The sequence below is a fragment of the Clarias gariepinus genome, chromosome 19 (assembly GCF_024256425.1).
Source record: "Clarias gariepinus isolate MV-2021 ecotype Netherlands chromosome 19, CGAR_prim_01v2, whole genome shotgun sequence".
Taxonomy (NCBI): domain Eukaryota; kingdom Metazoa; phylum Chordata; class Actinopteri; order Siluriformes; family Clariidae; genus Clarias; species Clarias gariepinus.
Genome location: NC_071118.1, coordinates 8,818,113 through 8,839,285, shown reverse-complemented (window position 1 = coordinate 8,839,285; position 21,173 = coordinate 8,818,113). Strand labels below are relative to the sequence as shown.

General features: G+C 37.3%; 1 protein-coding gene across 7 annotated transcripts in view; it reads right to left on the bottom strand.

The window, feature by feature from the left end:
* Positions 1–5,500: 5,500 nt before the first annotated feature.
* The window catches only part of cnksr2b (connector enhancer of kinase suppressor of Ras 2b), a 55,543-nt gene continuing 39,870 nt past the window's right edge, over positions 5,501–21,173 (bottom strand). For 5 of the 7 annotated variants that reach the window (XM_053479287.1, XM_053479290.1, XM_053479292.1 and 2 more), the window contains 3 exons: positions 17,515–18,016; positions 9,480–9,679; positions 5,501–6,791 (listed from right to left, as the gene is read on the bottom strand). In XM_053479287.1, the coding sequence (XP_053335262.1) occupies positions 6,741–6,791; positions 9,480–9,679; positions 17,515–18,016 (753 nt within the window). In that variant the 3' untranslated portion in view covers positions 5,501–6,740. The remainder of the gene's footprint in view (positions 6,792–9,479; positions 9,680–17,514; positions 18,017–21,173) is intronic. The other 2 variants (XM_053479288.1, XM_053479294.1) reach the window with 1 other exon arrangement.

The following is a 21,173-nucleotide window of genomic DNA, read 5'->3' as shown; positions in this document are numbered from 1 at the left end:
CACTTTTTTTCTATTTGGCAGTTTGTCTCTTATTTTGCTTCACTTTCAGGTCACAAACAGTCGTGTAATCATTTCACTGCATATCTTACTGTGTATGTTTGTGTATGTGATGAAAAACAAATTGAATTTGAAATATTATTGTTTTGGTGGCAAGAGGGAACCTAATCAATATTAGTCGGGTGGTCATAATGTTATGGCTGATCAGTGTCTATACCGGTATGTTTCCTACAACTTTGTCGCTAGTAGATCTATTCCATGCATCCATCTAGAAACCTCTGTAGTCCAACTAGGGACCGCAGAGGCAATGCTGATTACCAATGTTTTTATTTTTCATACATTTACACAGGGAACTTGGAAATGCCAGTTAGCCTAATCTGCATGACTGTGGGAGCAACCGGAGTACCTGGAGAAAACCCAAGAAGCACGGTGAGAACATGCAAACTCCATGCACATAGACCCCAAGGCAGGAATCGAACCCGGACCCAGGAGGGGCAAGGCGACAGTGCAAACCACTAATCCACTGTGCTGCCAGTAGATCAATTGTCTACATTAATTGCACCCTATTTGTGAATTTATTTATTTATTCATTCATTTGTCTTCGTCAGGATGACAATGGTCCAAGGAGCACATGGTACGGGCACGAATGCACCATGGATGGGATGCCAGTCTGTCACAGGGGACCATTTATGAACAAATTCACTCCTAGGCCATGTTCACACTTGCCATTATCATGCATTCTGGTACTGATGTAACTAGGGTCAAATTAAGGTTGTCACCTTTAAATAATAATAATAATAATAATAACACAAACCTTGATACAACCAAGCTGACTGACTGGCATTCCAAAATACTGATCATTTAAATATATTTTTCATTTTTATTTTGAGATATTAGGGTTTACATAGGCCTGTAGTCTCTTTGTGTGTTTAATTTTTTTTCTTCAATAAAATGCTTATTGATAGTAGCTGTGATGATTGGTATATGCTGTGGTATACTGGTATCAATTTGTCTACCGCAGCTTTATCCTCCTCAGTTTAATCTTACTTGATCTGAAATGTGAAAATTGCCTTCTTTTTTTGCATTTAAATTAAAGTAGGCTTTGGAAGTTTTCAGGGGCACTGGCAACCATGCTCCAGTAATCCCGTTGCTGACATTTTTATTGAATGATTTTGATCAGTTTTATTTCACTGGTGTCTGGCGGTCAAAGGCCGTTTCTGGATTTTCACATTTAGCAAATAAGTAGCCCAGTCATAAGAAAAAGAGAACAACTGAACATTTTTTAAAAAGGTTTTAAAAATAGAAATCAACATTTTACATGCAGTTTTCGGTAGATTTTGCTAAGAGCAAAAGTAGCACCGAGCCTGACCTTTGAAATGCATGTAGTAGGTTAATTAGAGTTTTATAGTGGCATTGTATTGGTAACATGAAAAACCTGAATTAATCTCTCTCTCTCTCTATCTCTCTCTCTGTTGCTCACTTACTTACCCACTGAGTAGCTCTACTGTATATCCGTGAATTGCACCTAGACATTAAATGTATGTAATAAAGTCATTTATTGCGCGTACGATAAAATATAATCCTGTCAGCACCCCTGATGCTTTTTAGTTGCAGCATACCCAAAGTTGTTGTTCTGACTCACCTTCAAAATGTAAGGTTTTATTGTTGAATAGGCACACGTTGTTAGCGATGTAAGCAATGTTAGCAACTAACCAAAATGACTAAATAATTATTGCTGGTTAGTATTTCTTCTAAACAAATTGATGATTATAACTGTTTATTATGAGTAACAAACAGTTGCCTGATAGAATACTGCAGCACACCAGTGTTGTGTTTATCGCCATCTAGTGGGGCACGATCAGGATGGCCCCATGCCGATAGCAGCTGATAAAATATAATGCTAATCGATAAACACTCACCATCTTTAACACCCTGTGACACTATAATAGGCAGCAAGAGCATCAAGTTGGTGCCGTTGCCTAGTGCCAGGGTTAATGGAGTGGATTGTTCACTTCGAGATATGGGGAATGTGATTACCTTGGCTCACCCACATACTGTTATATCAAGGAGGATGCGCAATCGTGTGAACCTCTCCAGATCACATGTGTGCAGGGAGATGTGCAGCAGGTCCCGTGGCTTGCATCATGCTGGGTGATTGGAGAGGGAAGTGGATGATCATCATTGGTCCTATTCCTGACTTTCATCTGGGGTGAGACTGGCCAGGCTTCTGGTAGGAAGAAAACCCCCACACTGGCCTCATTACCCTGACGACAATTGTGGCAAGCCATGAAACATCCAGCCCATTTGTTTCCAGGCTGCCTGGCACAAGCTCTGGAGGAGAGTGGAGATGCTGAGGCATAAGGTGAGAGAAATATTCCTTCTAACCCTTTTGTGTCCTTGTCTGAGGACACAACAGGGTTACTAGGGCAACTTCAGACAGGAACAAAAAGAGAAAACCTGCCTAAAGTACTGCTGGGAACAGGTGTTTGAAATGAAGTCTAAGTCGGAAGCTGTCCAAGATTCGTTTCATACTTCGTAATAAATGTTGTGCTGGTGTACTTCCATATGAAGTGCCAGACCTTGAAGTGGAACTCAACAACTTCTGCCACTGGTGACATAAATCATTAATCCACTTGCCCATACTAAGTGGATTTGATTTGAGCATGTTGTAGCTTCTTCGCAGCGCTAACTGCAAGATCCTGCCCCAGTGTCAGGGACCCTGTCATTAAATGACTGCAACAGCAGGATAAGCAGTAAAGTGCTAAGCTATATAATATTAGCTTACTAAAAAAGTGTAGTGAACCACTGTTGGCTTTCTCTGTTCTTGTTAATGTAACTGCAAATGTACTGGAGCGGGAACAGATAAGGCACAGTGAGGATCTCACCAAGTCCCAGCACTCGAGTCCCGGTGGCCCATGGTTATGCCATCAAATCAGAGCTGGCCAAAATGTTCCATGATGGCACCATACAGAATTCCACCAGCCCCTGGTCTAGCCCTATCCTGATGGTACCTATACCTAATGGGTCAATCCACTTATGCAATAATTTCAGGTGCCAGAACAAAATCTCAGAGTTTGATGCTTACCCTTTACAGAAAGTGGATGATGTCATCATCCACTTTCATCAAGGGCAAGCCTGGATTTAATTAAGGGATATTGGATGTCATCATCCACTTTCATCAAGGGCAAGCCTGGATTTAATTAAGGGATATTGGCAGGTTGCTCCAACCCCTGAAGCGAAGGAGGAAAAAAAATGCCTTTTTCTGAAAAAAGGGACATGTTCAACTCCTACATTTCTTGCTAAAGTCTTAAACTACAATGATTTCAGTTAACTTTCTAACTAAACTGATGCAGACAGCTAGTGGTTTGAAACCTGCACTGCAACTGGCATGCCCCAATCATACATAATATTAGGGCTTAATATAATTTTTAACTTAATTAGGCTTAATATAATTTTATACAGTTATAATGAATGGAAAATCTTTTGTACTTGACTGCGAATCTTGATTTCTGTTGTGAAGGTTTTTTTTTTAGCATTTTAACATGTGAGTCTATGGAAATTGACTCACTTTGATGACAGCTTCCATTAGACATTAGAAAATGCACATTTTGGCACTTTCACATTGGCTTCATTTTTTAGAACTAAAGGTTGCCCCATGGTTTCACCTGATTGCCTACATGGTGGCATTTGCCTTCAGTAGCAACCAGAATAGCTGTTGCCCGCAAATCTGCCTGAGGTGGTATCCTTGGCATTACAGCAATGTTTTTGTATTACAGTTTGAATTAAGACTAAAAGTCTACACCTCAAATCCTCTGTGCTAGGGTACAGATACAAAATGACGCAAATTGTGTCCTTGTCCGAAAAATGATAAATGTGGCTGTATATACCTGTATAAAAGATTTCTTATGTGTACATTTTTTCTTTATCATAAGTTAAGCTATCATAAGTTAAGCACTTTATCTAATAGGAATTTTCCAAAATCCTTTTACTTTCTCAAATATCATATTTCTTATACCTTTTCCTCTCACAAATTGAGTCTTGGAATATGCACGAGCTATCAAGGAAGAAAAAGTGCATAAGTGGGATAACCTGGGCATCCAGTGCATCCAGTATTTTATTGCCAAATAACATTGCTCAGCCTAAACCTGACCAACTACAGCAACTCACGTTGTAAAACTGCCTCCACAGGGTGCACTGCTTCATGCACTTCACTTCTTATCCTGATGCACCTGTTGCTTTGGAATAGGGTCAATCTGTTGCTTCCTAGAAAACTCCACCATATAAAAAAAAGATCTGTTTTTCATTGTTATACAGCAACACAAGATGACTTCTTCGAACAAATGTATTAACATAAACCTGTGATTTTCTTTGCAGTAGGAAGTGCCATTGTATAAATTTAATCAACATCTTCTCATGAGTCATAATCCAGTATTGGACAGTGTTATGGTATGAGAAACATTTAGCAAAACATCAAACTGTTTATTGTTAAAATTATTTTCATTTCAGAGATACAGTACAACAGGATAATTGCTTATAGGTTTCATCCTGCCGAAGGGATCAACACCATCAGTTATCTTCAGTTAACACACAGCTCAGAATATAAAACCACGTACAAACCGGTGGATAAATATCATGCTTACAAAAATAGACAGCGTTTCACTGGTTAACCATTTTAGTTGTGTATTTAACACTGAAGCCTTAAATGTTTAACACTATACTATGGGTTGATTCCAGAGTCAAAAGTCATAAGCCACATAGAAGACAGCCAGATGAAAGCAAGGACAAGGATGACATGTTAGATATACAACCATCGTCCTCTCGTTGTTTTACAACAATTACACATAGTCATTCCATATGTTATAGTAATTGACATACACAGTTTTACAGCTATAAAAGTTAAAGAAAATTCCATTTCCAATTAAGAAATTAAAGCAAAAACACAAAAAAATCATAACTTTGACTGTGGCCATGCAAAGTAAAATAACACAATCAGTAGTTGAGAAACATCTATACCAGCAGTTCCATGTTTCTTCTTCAGTCAGTGTACAAGAGCAAAGCTCAAAAGGATGTGCAGTCATTTGGCATCTCGAAGGCCAATATGTGTTAAAACAATACATAAACTTCAAAGGTTTCAACAGACCATAATTTACCAATATACCAATATACAAAATAATGCCTTCATATCCACATATTCACATTGTGCAATTACAGAAACAAATCAGAAAAAAGAAAAGAAGGAAGACATGACAAAAAAAATTAGCAAGTTAAAAGGGAATAGTAATAAAGATCAAATAAAGATCTAATAAAAACACTGTCAGTCAAAAGTTTTTGAGCAATGTATATCAACATTTTTGGTGGCACATCAGCATGTGTTGGGGCCTTATAGCTAATGGGTCCCTGTTTTAAATCTGTGCTTGGGTAAATATACAGTACCAGTCAAAAGTTTGGGCACACTTTCTAATTCAAGTTGTTTTTTTAGTTTTTTTAGTAAACATATTTTTTAACAAAAATGTGTTAAGTTATATATATTTTCAATTATTTAAAATAGGCGCATTTTGCCTAAATAACAGGTTCAAGACGTATTCACCTGGAATGGTTTTCCAACAATCTTGAATGAGTTTCTAGAGATGTTGAGTACTTGTTGGCTGCTTTTCTTCACTGTCAGTTCCAACTCATCCTAAGCCATCCGTCCATCACTACGAACTGTCTTTTCTCTTTACTTAACTGAGTGTTTGTTGCCATTATGTAGATTTGTACAGTAATTGTAGTCAAATTAAAAAAGCAGTTAACTCTGTACCCACCCTTCCTGTGCACAAGACAACGGATTGTCCAATGTTAAAATAAATAATAATAATAATAATAATAAAATAATTAAAAAGGAAAAACCATTGAACTAGAAGTTGTGTCCAAACTTTTGCCTGGTAGTGTATGTGCATGTGCATTTTAATTCATTCTTCCTGTGTTTATGTGGGTTTCTTCTGGATTCTCTGATCTACAGCCAACTGTCCGAACATGCGTGTGTTCATGGTGCTCTATGATGAAGTGGCAGACCATCCATGTTTTTCTGCCACATGCCAAGTGTTTCCACAACTCTACCCTGGCCAGAGTAAAAGTAGTCACTGAAAATGGATAAATGACGTCCTATATTACATTTTTTGGGCTTTATACAATGTTATAATTTAAAATACATATGAAGAGAATAGGTACAAGTAAACTTAGAAAGGTTTTTGTCTTTTTACTTTAATAAAAGCAAGCACCCCTATACAGTATGCACTTAACATACAGTATGACAATTTAGGTTCCAGTTGATAATCATTTACTCATGCATCACAGAGCACACTCACACACATGCACACAAATAATGCCTGCAAAAGCACACCCAAGCACATCCATGGTAAATTAAGAACCCCTTGTAGACATGGTCAGCAGAGGGGAAGCTCTATACATAGATTACTCTCTAATGGAGGACATGAAATAATGAAATGTGGGTTACAGATAATATTACCACTGTCTAATAATTAGCTTTACCTACTAAGGCCTTCGATGGAAAACATGCTCAATATATTCTTCAAAAACCGTTGACTGGTAGTGTACATGTAAATCTACCTCCACAAGAAAGCAGAGATGAAGAGAATAAAACTGGAGCAGAGGTAACGCTCGTCTCACATTAATATACAGAATCTTTATGTACAGATGTGAAGACTACAGTTTACTAGGCTACTCCTGATTGCCACTGGCCTTCCTTACACATCCCGATGAATGATCTTTGTCTCAGCCTCTTTGAGTGGAACATCCTGTGGAAAGATAATTTGCATGCATTTGTTTATGCAAGGTAATCATATCAGAGAGAATACAGTCCAGACATTGTTTATATATACAATATAATTGGAATATTCATTTCTAAATATGCTTGAAGATAGGCATACTCCAATCGGAAGAAGGGAACAAATAAAACTCATAATAATGGCAACAAATTTTGGTTCATAAATTTTGGCATAAAACTACGGGTGTCTAATTTTTTCTTGTATGCCTGTATGGTAAAAATTTTACTGCGTGCAAAATTGTAGTAGTTATTTACTCTTAGAAAAGAAAATGATAATATCAAAATAAACTTTAAATAAGACAAATCATATGTTTCTGTTATAATTTCAAGATGTCATTGTAGCAATACAGTAAAACATTGGACTACAAGTAACGCGGTTTGTGAGTGTTCTGCAAGACGAGCAAAGATTAATCGAGAAAAACCAGCAAGTCTTGGTTTACGAGTACCGAGTATCATGTATCACGCAAGCGCTTCTTGTTTTGATGACGAGCGTCACGTGATCACAACTAAGCCAACGTTTTTTCTCTCTCTTGCGCTGCGGAATTGTGGGTAATCGTCTCCCCTGCTGGGTCTTAGTGCTCGTCTCTTACTGGTATAATCAACATCCGTGCACGCGTGTAATGTTCACTATAACACTGTGACCATGTGTGTGTGTGTAAAACATTTTATTTTGTGTTTGTACAGCGCGTGTACTGTTTCTTATAATACACGTGTGCGCGCGTGTAAAGCAAAAGATTAAAAAAAGGTTTCATTAGAAGTTAAAAATCAACCCCTCTGTTTCGGCCTGTATGAGCTTATGTGAGTGCGCGCGCGTAATTTGACACTGTCCCAGGTCACACACTCTCTCTCTCACTTGCCAAACACACACACACTTTCACAGAAACTCTGCTCTGTCGCGATTCTATTCAAAGGTAAAGTGCAGATTCATTTGTTTGTTTGTTTTTGTGTTTATTATTTTTATGTATTTTTTTTTTGGACTGTGGAACAAGAAACTTTAATTTCCATTATTTCTCATAGGAAAATTAAATTTGGTTTACGAGTGTTTTGGAGTATGAGCCTGCTTTTGGAACGAATTATGCTCGTAATCCAAGGTTCCACTGTATTGTGATTCAGGTGCTGCAGATCTAAGAGTTTTCCTTTACAGTTTATCACAGGTGATATTGTAGTTTAAAGTAATGCTAAATACTTACTTGGGCCTCTTATTATTGAACCGTACTTCGTACTATAAATAGGAATGTAATTATAGAGCTATATGGTTTTTGCCGTAGTCTTTCAGCTGCTCCCACTGAGGGGTGGCCACAGCGTACCACATCTGATCCGGACACAACTTAACCGGGTTTTAAGCCAAAGGAACTTCCTGATGCAACACTACAATTATACCCAAACTTGGGACCAGCACTGCATCTAGTGGCTGGGGTTTAAGGGCATTGGCTGAGAAATTAACCCAGCAAGCAAGAAACCTGACACTGAGCCACTTTACATTTACAAAGATACAGTAGAGCATCTAAACATATAATAATGAATCAATTCAACATAATAACCCATGCGCTTAGATCCACTCACATTTTATTGCTGTTAAGACATGCCTTTATAAGAATTTGAAAATGAGGTTAGCTTTCATTTTAAAATCATTTAGCTTTCCACCAAAAACAGTATCTTAAGTCGATGACTTTTAGCTTAAGAAAACGTAAAACTATGTTATATCATCTTAACTTAATATTTTGAGTATTTATAGCGAATGTGTGCATGATGCAGAATTTGAAGAAACTGAGACCTGTTTCGTGTGTATGCAAGCGTGTGCAAATCTAGAAAGGTCATTTATAGATACAGTATTATTTGACTCCCTCGTGTTAAATGATAGCCCATTTTGTCTTTCAACGGAGACGCCAGGGGGAGAAGGAAAAGACTGCTGTCTAATGTGAATATGCAGCTGGATAGTTGTAATAAAAGGATGTAATAATACAGTCTGATCTAAATAAATACAACTGTACATTGGTCAAAAATTTGCATGTTATACATTGGAGGACCAGAAACCAGTCTCAAAAAAAGTCACAGATTTTGTCACAGCGTCAAGCAAAACTGGCTAGACAGAATTTAATGAACCTTGGCCAGTCCTTTGGTATTTTCATGAAGTTAAATCTGTGCCATAAATTAAATTAAAATGTTGAGTAGAACGTATGTTAAGCAGTTTTGTGCCTGATTATGTCACACCAGCCAGTGTTTTTTTTTGGACAAATATAGCGCTTTTTCCCTTGAAGTGGGCGTGGCTAAATTATGTGCTAAAATCAAAATGTGGAGTAAAAGTGATGTTATAAACAATCATGTTCCAGATGAAATAATGTGCTTTAAATAGAGAGCGTATTTGGCTGATGATGAATTAAGGCATACAAGACATAACAAGGCATAAGCCACTCAACCTTAAAAAAATATATTTCTTTGTATTAATAAATTGGCCAACGAGTTCTGTCATACAGAAAGACAGACAGACATGTACCTGAAATAATAATATCTCTGATTCCATTAAAGCTGGTCAGCTTGTTTTTAACTTCAACCTTTTTACCACTGTATTTCTAAAAACTCTTCTTTCTAAAAGTTAACAACGGGTACAAACGCTAACTATCTTATATTAATCGCTAACATATCCAAATATTTGCATTACCTTGAATGTGTTCTGAAGTATACGCAGGCGGTGCAGCTTCTCATTGAGCAGGGGGTCGTTACCACGCCGGACAAATGAGCGCTTGTACTCCAGGCGGTTGCTGGGCATATGCTCATTCACAGGGGACAGACTGGCCCTTTCCAGAGCTCGATACAGGTCGCACAGTGAATCAGCCTGTTGCCTGCGCTCCCGCTCCATACCTGTAGTGGACACCACAGAGGAAAGCTAATGAGCCATCGGTGCTGAGCACTGTCTGCCAAAGTGAGAGGTATAAGGTTTTTATATTTATTTCACCATAAAAACATTGGACGCATACATGTCAGAATGGTTTATGTGTGTAAGTCATGTTTCCCTGTGCGACCGGCATGTTATGCCGAAAGTCTATGGTATGCTGTAGGAAAAACCATAAGATTAAAGATGATAGTTGGAGCTTCACAAAGCAGTAAATCAAACAAGAAGTGATGTCATGTTAATAGTACGAGGATGAGTCAACAAAACTATCCCTATTCTGGCTGTAGAATTTATTGTAATAGAATTTTACAAAAGACAAGTACATGTGCCCACAGCGTGTGCGGATGTGCATCGTCATGCGAGATCACAACTCTCTTGGATAGCAGTCCTCTGTGTTTAATCTGAAGTTGGTTGTTTTTTTTAACAGGATGTTTCTGTTCTGCACTCTGCCGTTTACTCTCAGGCTTGTACTGATGAATCCATGTCTCGTCACCAGTAATGATTCTCTTGGAGAAACTTTCACCTTACTTAAAGTATCGATTTATTATTTTTTTTACAGATACCCAAACGCTTCGGTTTAGGCTCTTCTCTAAGTTGTTTCGGCAGCAGGTGCATCCTCAGACCAAAAAAATGCTCTTCTTTTGTGCAAATTACCACAGGAGAATCCATTTTTGCTCACAGTGGAGTTACAAATAAAACTGTGGAGACAAAGTTCTACCTGAATCCGTATATTTTTTGACTCACTCTTGCAACAATACACGCAAATAATGATACCTTTGGTTCTACCTGACATATCCGAAAAGCCAAATGCATAGTTTGATGTCTGATGCCTGCCCGTTAACACACACTGGCAAGGCTTCCATATATTGTAAGCACATATATATTTTTATATCGTTATTGACTTGTGCTGTGTTGATCTGTGTCGATTAGGATTTAAGGGATTTAATAGGCAAAGATTCTCTTTGGAAGTCACCAAGCGATAATAAAGCAGAAAATTCAACTGTACAAAATAATGTTTAAATAGCACAGATAACTAATAATACATATAAACGATAATGCTATGATATATATAAGATAAGAAATTATAATCATTTTATGTAATTATTTTCACAGGACTCACAAAATCAATTATTTGTTTCACTGTCTGTCAAGTAACATACCCTAGACATTAATAAGTGTTTTGTTGCTTATTAAATTATCAGTTATCTACGGACATATCTATTATAATATTGTGATATTTCTACCACTCAGTACTTGATATAATGACTAAAACTAAAGCAAACTCAAACAGTGAAATATGTACCATATACAGTATAACAAATGTAATGAAAATAGCGATAATAAAAGAAAAGAACCCTATGTCAACACATGGCCAAACATAAAGGCTTACATTGAGTAATGAAGTAATGCTACAGAACACTTTTTAATATATAGTTTATGCACCATATTTTTGACAAAAAAGTGGGCTGAGGTCACTATTTTTCGGTTTCTGGTAGTCAGGTCAATTCTCAGACCAATCACATGACCCTACCACTAGGGGACAGTATTAGATTTCAAAGTGACGATTGTAACGTCACAGAACACAGTGAATTTGCAACATGATTACTAACATGCTTACATTGTTTCATTCACACAATAAGGCATAATCCACTCTAGCGTACTGTTAAAGATTTAAGGAAATTAATAATGCCACTAGAAGAATCGTCAGAAGTTGCTGTTTAGGAAAAAAGAGAAAGTACTGTAGAGAGATGGAGATAAAAAGACATATACAAGCCCTGAAGAAAGCATAACAATATATAAACAGAGGCTTGAAGCATTTCCTTGTGTGCTCTGTGGGACAGTGTTTTCTCTGACTATGTGTATGGGGATGTGTGTTATGGTGGGGGTTAGCACGTTAGTGTGGATCAGATGTTTATATAGAGATGTTTTTGAGACTTACAGAAATGTGTGACTATAAAAATATATAACTGTGAATGGTGAGATGTCTCATGATACTTAGAATTTGTGGGGAATATACGTACACTCACCTAAAGGATTATTAGGAACACCTGTTCAATTTCTCATTAATGCAATTATCTAATCAACCAATTACATGGCAGTTGCCTCAATGCATTTAGGGGTGTGGTCCTAATCAAGACAATCTCCTAAACTCCAAACTGAATGTTAGAATGGGAAAGAATGGTGATTTAAGCCATTTTGAATGTGGCATGGTTGTTGGTGCCAGACGGGCCGGTCAGAGTATTTCACAATCTGCTCAGTTACTGGGATTTTCAGGCACAACCATTTCTAGGGTTTACAAAGAATGGTGTGAAAAGGGAAAAACATCCAGTATGCGGCAGTCCTGTGGGAGAAAATGCCTTGTTGATGCTAGAGGTCAGAGGAGAATGGGCCGACTGATTCAAGCTGATAGAAGAGCAACTTTGACTGAAATAACCACTTGTTACAACCGAGGTATGCAGCAAAGCATTTGTGAAGCCACAACACGCACAACCTTGAGGCGGATGGGCTACAACAGCAGAAGTCCCCACCGGGTACCACTCATCTCCACTACAAATAGGAAAAAGAGGCTGGAATTTGCACAAGCTCACCAAAATTGGACAGTTGAAGACTGGACAAATGTTGCCTGGTCTGATGAATCTCGATTTCTGTTGAGACATTCAAATGGTAGAGTCAGAATTTGGCGTAAACAGAATGAGAACATGAATCCATCATGCCTTGTTACCACTGTGCAGGCTGGTGGTGGTGGTGTAATGGTGTGGGGGATGTTTTCTTGGCACACTTTAGGCCACTTAGTGCCAATTGGGCATTGTTTAAATGCCACGGGCTACCTGAGCATTGTTTCTGACCATGTTCATCCCTTTATGACCACCATGTACCCATCCTCTGATGGCTACTTCCAGCAGGATAATACACCATGTCACAAAGCTCGAATCATTTCAAATTGGTTTCTTGAACATGACAATGAGTTCACTGTACTAAAATGGCCCCCACAGTCACCAGATCTCAACCCAATAGAGCATCTTTGGGATGTGGTGGAACGGGAGCTTCGTGCCCTGGATGTGCAACCCACAAATCCCCATCAACTGCAAGATGCTATCCTATCAATATGGGCCAACATTTTTAAAGAATGCTTTCAGCACCTTGTTAAATCAATGCCACATAAAATTAAGGCAGTTCTGACGGCAAAAGGTGGTCAAACACCATATTAGTATGGTGTTCCTAATAATCCTTTAGGTGAGTGTAAAGGCTCTTCTAAATCACTAGGTAAGTGATAACCCACATGGAAAGAACCTATATGAGGATATATGCGCATATATGAAACCTATATGCAGTATATATGCACATATATCCTCACCTATATGAGGATATATGCACATATATCTTCACCTATATGCAGTATATATGCACATATATCCTCACTTATATGAGGATATATGCGCATATATCTTCACCTATATGCAGTATATATGCACATATATCCTGACCTATATGAGGATATATGCGCATATATCTTCACCTATATGCAGTATATATGCGCATTTATCCTCACCTATATGGGGATATATGCGCATATATCTTCACCTATATGCAGTATATATGCACATATATCCTGACCTATATGAGGATATATGCGCATATATCTTCACCTATATGCAGTATATATGCGCATTTATCCTCACCTATATGGGGATATATGCGCATATATCTTCACCTATATGCAGTATATATGCACATATATCCTCACCTATATGAGGATATATGCACATATATCTTCACCTATATGCAGTATATATGCGCATTTATCCTCACCTATATGAGGATATATGCGCATATATCTTCACCTATATGCAGTATATATGCGCATTTATCCTCACCTATATGGGGATATATGCGCATACATGAAGCCTATATGCAGTATATATGCATATATATGATAATATATATGCTGCATATAAGCAAAATTTAGGTGCATATATGTGCATATACAGGCCATATAGGTCTCCTGTATTGCTTCTTTATATCCACATATAAGCCCTATATGTACATACAAGATATGTCTCCTATATAGCTCATGGCAGGATCTGGTCATTTTAGCTCATATCTCACTTTGGCAACTGTCATACATAATGCGCTCATATTTTCTATTATCAAGGCAATAACTAAGAACTAACTAAATAAAAAACACATTTTAGAATTTCTGTCGCATTATCTGCTAATGACCCGAGGCAGGACACGCCCACACGCCAATCACACGGAAATCAGTCCGGCTAATTTACATACTAGGTCACGCCCCCGGACAAGGAAACTCTTCAGAATGTTCTGGAAAGTGGGAGGAGTTTACATTTACCTCAGAAGAAGACTGTGTGGCCCTGACGACGAACGGGGAGCATTTTGAAGAGAGAATCCAGGAGGACACACTGGGTAAGTTATTAAGTCTTATATAACTCTTATTCTGATAATATTAAACTAATATTAGTAAATATTTTCCTCACTTCAGCTAGCTCTTGTCAGCTTGTGTGACACATTGGCTTTCAATGCCATTTACATAGTTCAGGTAAATCATGCTAACATGCTGCCTTTCTGCATGTAGCACAAACATGATATTTCCCGGTGGCTAAGCTAATGCCTTATGGAGTTTACAGATGTTTATAAACGTTTTAATAAATAAATTATTTATTATTATTATACTGTCTTATTATTTTTGTCTTTTCTAGATGCTACATTGAAGAAGTGGCCGGCAGCCACCCGAGGGCAGACAGGCACATCTATCAATTCAAAGCTCACGAAGCTGAGAAGGTCCTCAAAATATATATATGTTTTCTTCCTGTTGAGTTTTTTTGTCTTATTTTTGTTCTTTTACTATTTGATTGTTCTTAAAAAAATAAAAATAATTAAATTTCTACATTTTGGGCTTTTATTTATGTTGTCTAACAGCTATGGATTTTAATAATTTTACTAATATCTAGGTAAAAATATAGGTGCATATATGCACATAGGTACATATATGCACGTATATATGTACACATATATGCACATATAATATAGGAAAACGGCCAATTTTATATATGTCACATATATGTCTATAGGTACATATATGCACGCATATATGCACGCACGCATATATGTACGCATATATGTACATATATGTACATATAATATAGGAAAACGGCCAATTTTATATATGTCACATATATGTCTATAGGTACATATATGCACGCACGCATATATGTACGCATATATGTACATATATGTACATATAATATAGGAAAACGGCCAATTTTATATATGTCACATATATTAAAAACCTATATCAAACCTATATTAAAACATATATGTTTTATATAGGTTTTTTCCGTGTGGGAATTTCCACTTGATCAGATCAGGAGGATAGAAAAAATATCAGTAAACTCAATAATAGCCAAATCCGATCCAATGCCGCACTTGTAGACCAAGACTGACACAATATCAACACAATAATGTGTTGTTACTAAGTATTATGTACAGATTGTATTTGTGCTTTGAGGAACACTTACGTTTAAAACAATTTGCTTGTACAAGTGTGGAAGAATTGATTACCAGATGGTTTCATTTTGGAAGGTGGTGTTGAGGAGAAGAGCTCCATGCATCAGTGACTAACAGGGCACACTTGAGCCAGATCTTTGATCATATATTATTTCATCCATCCATCTACCTGTCCATCCATCTGTTATCTAGACATATCTGTCTTTTGGGTTTGCTTTTAGGTTCCCTTGAAGGTGTAAGGAGACCCATACTGTATATTAATGTGATCTCTATTTCTATCTGTGTGTGAGCTGTGCAAAGGAAAAATTCTAAGCAAGCTGCAAAGCTTCCAAGTTATTTGTGTTTCTTAAACTTTTAAAACCCTACCATGCCAGAGGTACCTATTGAGTCCAAATCACAATGGAACCTTCACATAATTCACTAAACATGTAAGCAGAAAAAGATGACTTAGGGGTATATGCTCTATTTCTGAGCATTGTAATGCCAACATTGTCACAAGCTCTTTTCTCAGTTATATCATTAAACTCATCAGAGCCAGACACATGTCAAAATGTTGCTAACACATTCTAAATAAGATGCCTGGCATAGAGTTGGGTGATGCGTGGTAGCTGAGTGAGTGAATTCACTTGGAAATAACAGGTATACTTTCTCTTTTTTCTTATATTATGTCGGGTAAAAAAAGGGGTGTTTTTTTCTTGAGGAGGATGACACTTAAAAAAAAAAAATCTTAATGTCTAAGGAAGTGGTCTATAATAATGCATATGCATTATTCTCTCTCCCATAGTAGTCCTTTATGGTTCCCAAATTTAACAAAAATAATTTCTAAATATGGTGTTTATCTTATTGTCTGTCAAATGAAATAAAATCAATCAATCAGTCAATCTTTCACACTTAATGGGTTCAACTTCAAAAAAAATTTCTCACCATTCTACACATAATACTCCACAATTACAAAGTAAAAACAGGTGCTTGAAGAGTTTTGAAAAAAGAAAATAAAGACAGCTGGGAGTGCAGGTGGTATTATATATCATAAAAAGTCTTGCTCATGCTGTCGAAAAAGACTGATTTACTGTGTTGTTAATAAACAGCGACAGTGCCATCACCAGGAGCAAACAGTGCCAATTTTTAAAAATAGTTCGCACTATTTCTTCACTGTTATGTTTTTTAAGGTGTTTTGTGTAAAAACATAATACATATCATCCGATCATAATAGGTCTTAGTATTCGGCAAATACAACCTCAGACAAACAACGACGTGCCATTATTTATTTAACAACCCCATATTGCTTCCATAGGGTAAGTTGCAGCCAGGTGCTGCTAATCATCGGCCCTTGATAACCTCTATAAAAGCAGACATTTTGTCAGTTTGCTGCTCTGAAGCATCCTGGTGTGTTTTAACACATTGCCAAGAGGGAAAACATATGCAATGGTCTTAGAGAAGCAATTTTCAATCTGAAAAACTGGAAAGGGTTATAAAACCTTTTCTAAATATTCTACAGTGAGAAAGCTTATTCGAAAAGCAATCAAGACAGTAGCCAATCTTACCTGGAGTGGACATCCATGCACATTCAAATTACTGAAGGCGAATCTAAAGGCAGAAAGACCCAAACCAGCAGCAACTTAAGGCAGCTGCAGTAAAGACCTGGCAAAACAGCTCAAGATGCCCATGGGTTTTAGAATTCAGACAGTCATTGACTGCAAAGGATTTTCATCCTTTTAAAAATAATTCCTTTTAAAAATAATTTTAATATCTTAATATTTTATATAATAAAATATTAGTTGGTCCAATTATTTTTGAGTTTGTGAAAATGGAGGAACTATATTTTGGCTAAACCCCTTGAATTTGAGCTGAAATTCTATAGGTGAATGATGGCTTTATCGCACACACACACACACGCACACACACACACACACACAAAATACTACTACTAAAAAATTCACAAAAAATTTAATCACACTTGGGTTTATAACCGATCACAAAATAGGGGTAGTGACATGGGTGAAACAAAAATTTAAGCACATTGGGTCTGTTACTATGGTACCCACAATGCAAAGGGGCAATCTGGGACATCAGGCAATTTGCTATACATATTTCAAAAGCCAGTCAATTTATGGCAATTTCCTCTCCAGATATTCTATCAAATATCACTTCGACATATGTCACACCGTTGGAACATGCATTTGCATTGTCTTTAAAATTTGTTAAAACCAAAATATTATTTTAGGAAAACAAAATATGTGTTCCCTGAGGTCCTTGCCTCATTTGCATTTCAGATTATTACCTGTATCTCTGTATGCCTGGCCCAGATGGTGCTGCTGGACATCTCTGTGTTCAGGTGGCCCTGCTGTGGCTGCTAGTATGGCGTGCAGGCCACTATCACGTGGCAGAGTAAAGCTGCGGTGCTTTACTTCCCTTCCTATACGGGCTGCGGGAGGTAGTGGGCTGGGGGTCAGTGGTGCGTGACGCTCAGGCAGTTGGCATCGCTGAGGTGGCAGTGTGGCCTGCCGCCGAAGTTCCACAGGCATAGCTCCATTGGGTTCCAGGAATACCGCATCCTCCAGAGGCAGAGACTGCAAGTAGTGTAAACCCGAACTGGTGAGGGGCGTCTCAATCAGGTCCTGCCATGACCGTCGCTGGCTGGATGACTTTCGCGCAGGAGAGCTGGAGCCACTCATGCTGGCACGCTGGTTCTCACTCTGGAAATCATCGTGGGGAGACCGCGGCTGCACAGTCTCTGTGGATGGAGGCCGAATGTGTTTGGGCTCAGGATAGGGGCTTAACTGCTGTAGTGAAAAGAAAATTCTCAATGTAGGTTATGCTGAACACTTTCAGTGAGCATATTGTAAAAAAGAGACCACTAAAAGAATGTTAGCACCATAACGTGCTAGCTGCTAATATTTGGGCTCACATTTGCCATTTAGTCAATTTTTTTTATTGCATAAGTGTTTTAAATTGTATCATCATTTTTATAGCAATTTAGAGTGCAACGTGAAAATTTACTATAATAGCCTATTTTTAACTGCTGGGATTACATAAGTTAGCAAAATGGCTATCTTGGCATATACAGTATGTTGCATGGGTAAACTTTGTTGTGCTTGCTATAAAGGCCTGCTTTGACTGACCTCTGGGCAAAAAGACTAGCAATCCCCTAAAGTGGTTGTGCTTATTGCAACCACATCTGGATAGCTTTTATGATAGTTATGCAATATATAAACAGTATGTATAAGATCTAGCTGAATATAAAATCATATAAAAAAAACTATTGCTAGACTGTGTACATGAAGTTTAACCAGGTTCATAATAGCCTTTCAGTGTAATTATTACCTATTTTAATGTTACAATGTTGTGAACACCAAGCTAGCTCGATATTCAACCATTTATCCACTTAGCGTAAAACCCTAACCAGATACAATACCTACGTAATACCTAGTTTCATAATGATGTTAGTAAGATAGCTATTTTTTTATGCATGGTCATAAGATATGCATAACAAATGCATGGTCCTCAATAAAATCTATAAATTGACAAATTTCAGGTGGATTCCAGGTGAAATTTTTTTTTTCTTCAAAAAGTAAAATAACATTCAGTAACAGTGTGGGTTTAGAAACTAATTCATCCTAAACCTTTCTTTCACATGTTAGGGAACTTTTGGTCCAATCTTGTTTACAACATTGTTTAAATTTATTGATGTTGACAGTATTCTCTATGCACAGCTCTCTTCCTGTCACAGGTTTTCAGTAGGATTGATGTCCAGACTTGGCCTTTCCAACACCTTGAATTATTTCTTCTTTAGCCATTCAGATGTCAATTTGCTTGTGTGCTTAGGATCATTGTCCTCATGTATGACCCAATTTCGGCCCAGTCCTAGCAGCTGGACAGATAGCCTTTACATTTGAATAAAGTGGAGCTAATTGTTTTTCCATGATTACAAGCTTCCATGTCCTGTGGTTGCAAAACAACCCCAAATCAGCACTTTTTCAACATTGGATTTGACAGTTGGTATGAGGTGTTATGTTTGCTTTGCCAAAAAAGACACTGTGCCTGATGATCCAAATTTTCCACCCTGGTTTCTTTAGTTGACAAGATATTATTCCACAAAATTTGCAGTTTGTTTAGATGCTATTGTTCAAACCTACATCATGCTGCCATATTATGTTTTCCTTGCCACCCTTGCACCTTTAGGATCCGGGTTCGATTCCCGCCTTGGGGTCTGTGGGTGTGGAGTTTGCATGTTCTCCCCATGCTTGATGGGTCTCCTCCAGGTACTCGAGTTTCCTTCCAAAGACCTGCAGATTAGGCTAAATGGAGTTCCCAAATTAGCTATAATGTGTGAATGCTGACCGGAAAATTGGAAAATACAATGGTCACTACTGGTCTCGACAATCCCTAGTTGGACTACAGAGGTTCCTAGATAGAAGGATGGATGGCTGTTAAATTCGTCAACAAAAATAATGACAAAGAATATTCGTTGGCGACCTTTTTTCCTGTGACTAAAACAGTGATGAAATCAGCATGCAATATTGTTGACGAAAAAAGACAAGACTAAAATGTGGTTTAAAAAAATAAAAAATAATAAAAATCCGTGTTTATTTTCTTCATTGCTGTATATAATTTTCGTCACAATCCGCTGCAATACTGTGTTTTTTCATTATGGCATGAGCAGCAGTATTTACCGGGTTATGGCGCACGCCAAATCAGGAGTAGGTCGCGTGCAGTGATGGGATGTTACAAGCTCAGTTATTTTTAAATCTTTGTCATCACAGCAGTATTACTAAGGTGAAAGAAAAAAGCCAATATTTGGGCCCATTTTCTTCTTATTGAACCGGAGAAAAAAAGTTGATGTGTCGTAGGGGAAACAGTGTGACCACACAATTGCTGGGAAAAATACCACAAACCTGAAGAGATTCATCAAGGCATACCACGTTACCACATGTTAACATAATTATGTTGTGATGTATTTTATTTTATTTCATAGTTAAACCATTGCCAAATACATTAATTTAATATGTTAGAAAATTATTGTAAAGTGCAAATTATTTTGTCTTCATATTTTGTATTAATTATTTTTAAATGAATAATTTCAGTTTTGGGTTGTGGAACGAACCATCAGAGTTTCCATTATTTCTAATGGGAAAATTCGCTTTGATATACAATTGTTTTGATAAATAGGTGCGTAATTATGTTCGCAATCCAAGGTTTAACTGTACTTATTTTCGCCCGCCTAATTCACGAACATTGGTTTACTTTTTGGGAAAATCCAATGACTATATATAAAAATATATCGTGTGTTTTTTTGTCATCTGATGTTTTTTGTTGTTTATTAAAATTTATATAGACCACACAATTGCGATTTAGTAAAAAAAAAAAAAAAAGAGAGAAAAAAAAGTATGAATATCTATTGCTATGGAGGCTATTCTCTTTAAAGCGCCATAGCCTGTGTACACAGTTTGCAAATTTTAGTAATAAAAACATTATTCTATTTCTATTTTAAAGTTGGAACTCTGAGTGCTTTTGAGTCATTTGAGATTTTCTTTCTTGTAGTTTTACATTTTACTTCATTCCGTTAAATGAAAGCGGTTGAAATGGCATGATAAAAAGGAAATAGAGGACACTAGCAGCATTGAAAGAAATGTAGCTGGCCTCTGTGGTGCCTCAGAGCTGTCACCACCTATTAGTCTTTGAATTTGAAACGGGAACACACACTCACAAACAGAGAGGGAGAGGGAGAGGGAGAGAATGCTTTTCTCCATGGTATTATAATTTGTCTGTTTTGTGTTTCCCTCAATAAGATTAGCAGTGTCTGCTACCACAGGATCTTATTTAAAAAAGCCTCTTCTGCCTCAAAATCTATAGCCAACAAGCTGGTCTTCTGGGCTTTAATAATTAATAAGTGCTTCATCTGTCTTCCTCTTTCATGCTTCATTTTTCATCTTTCATTTC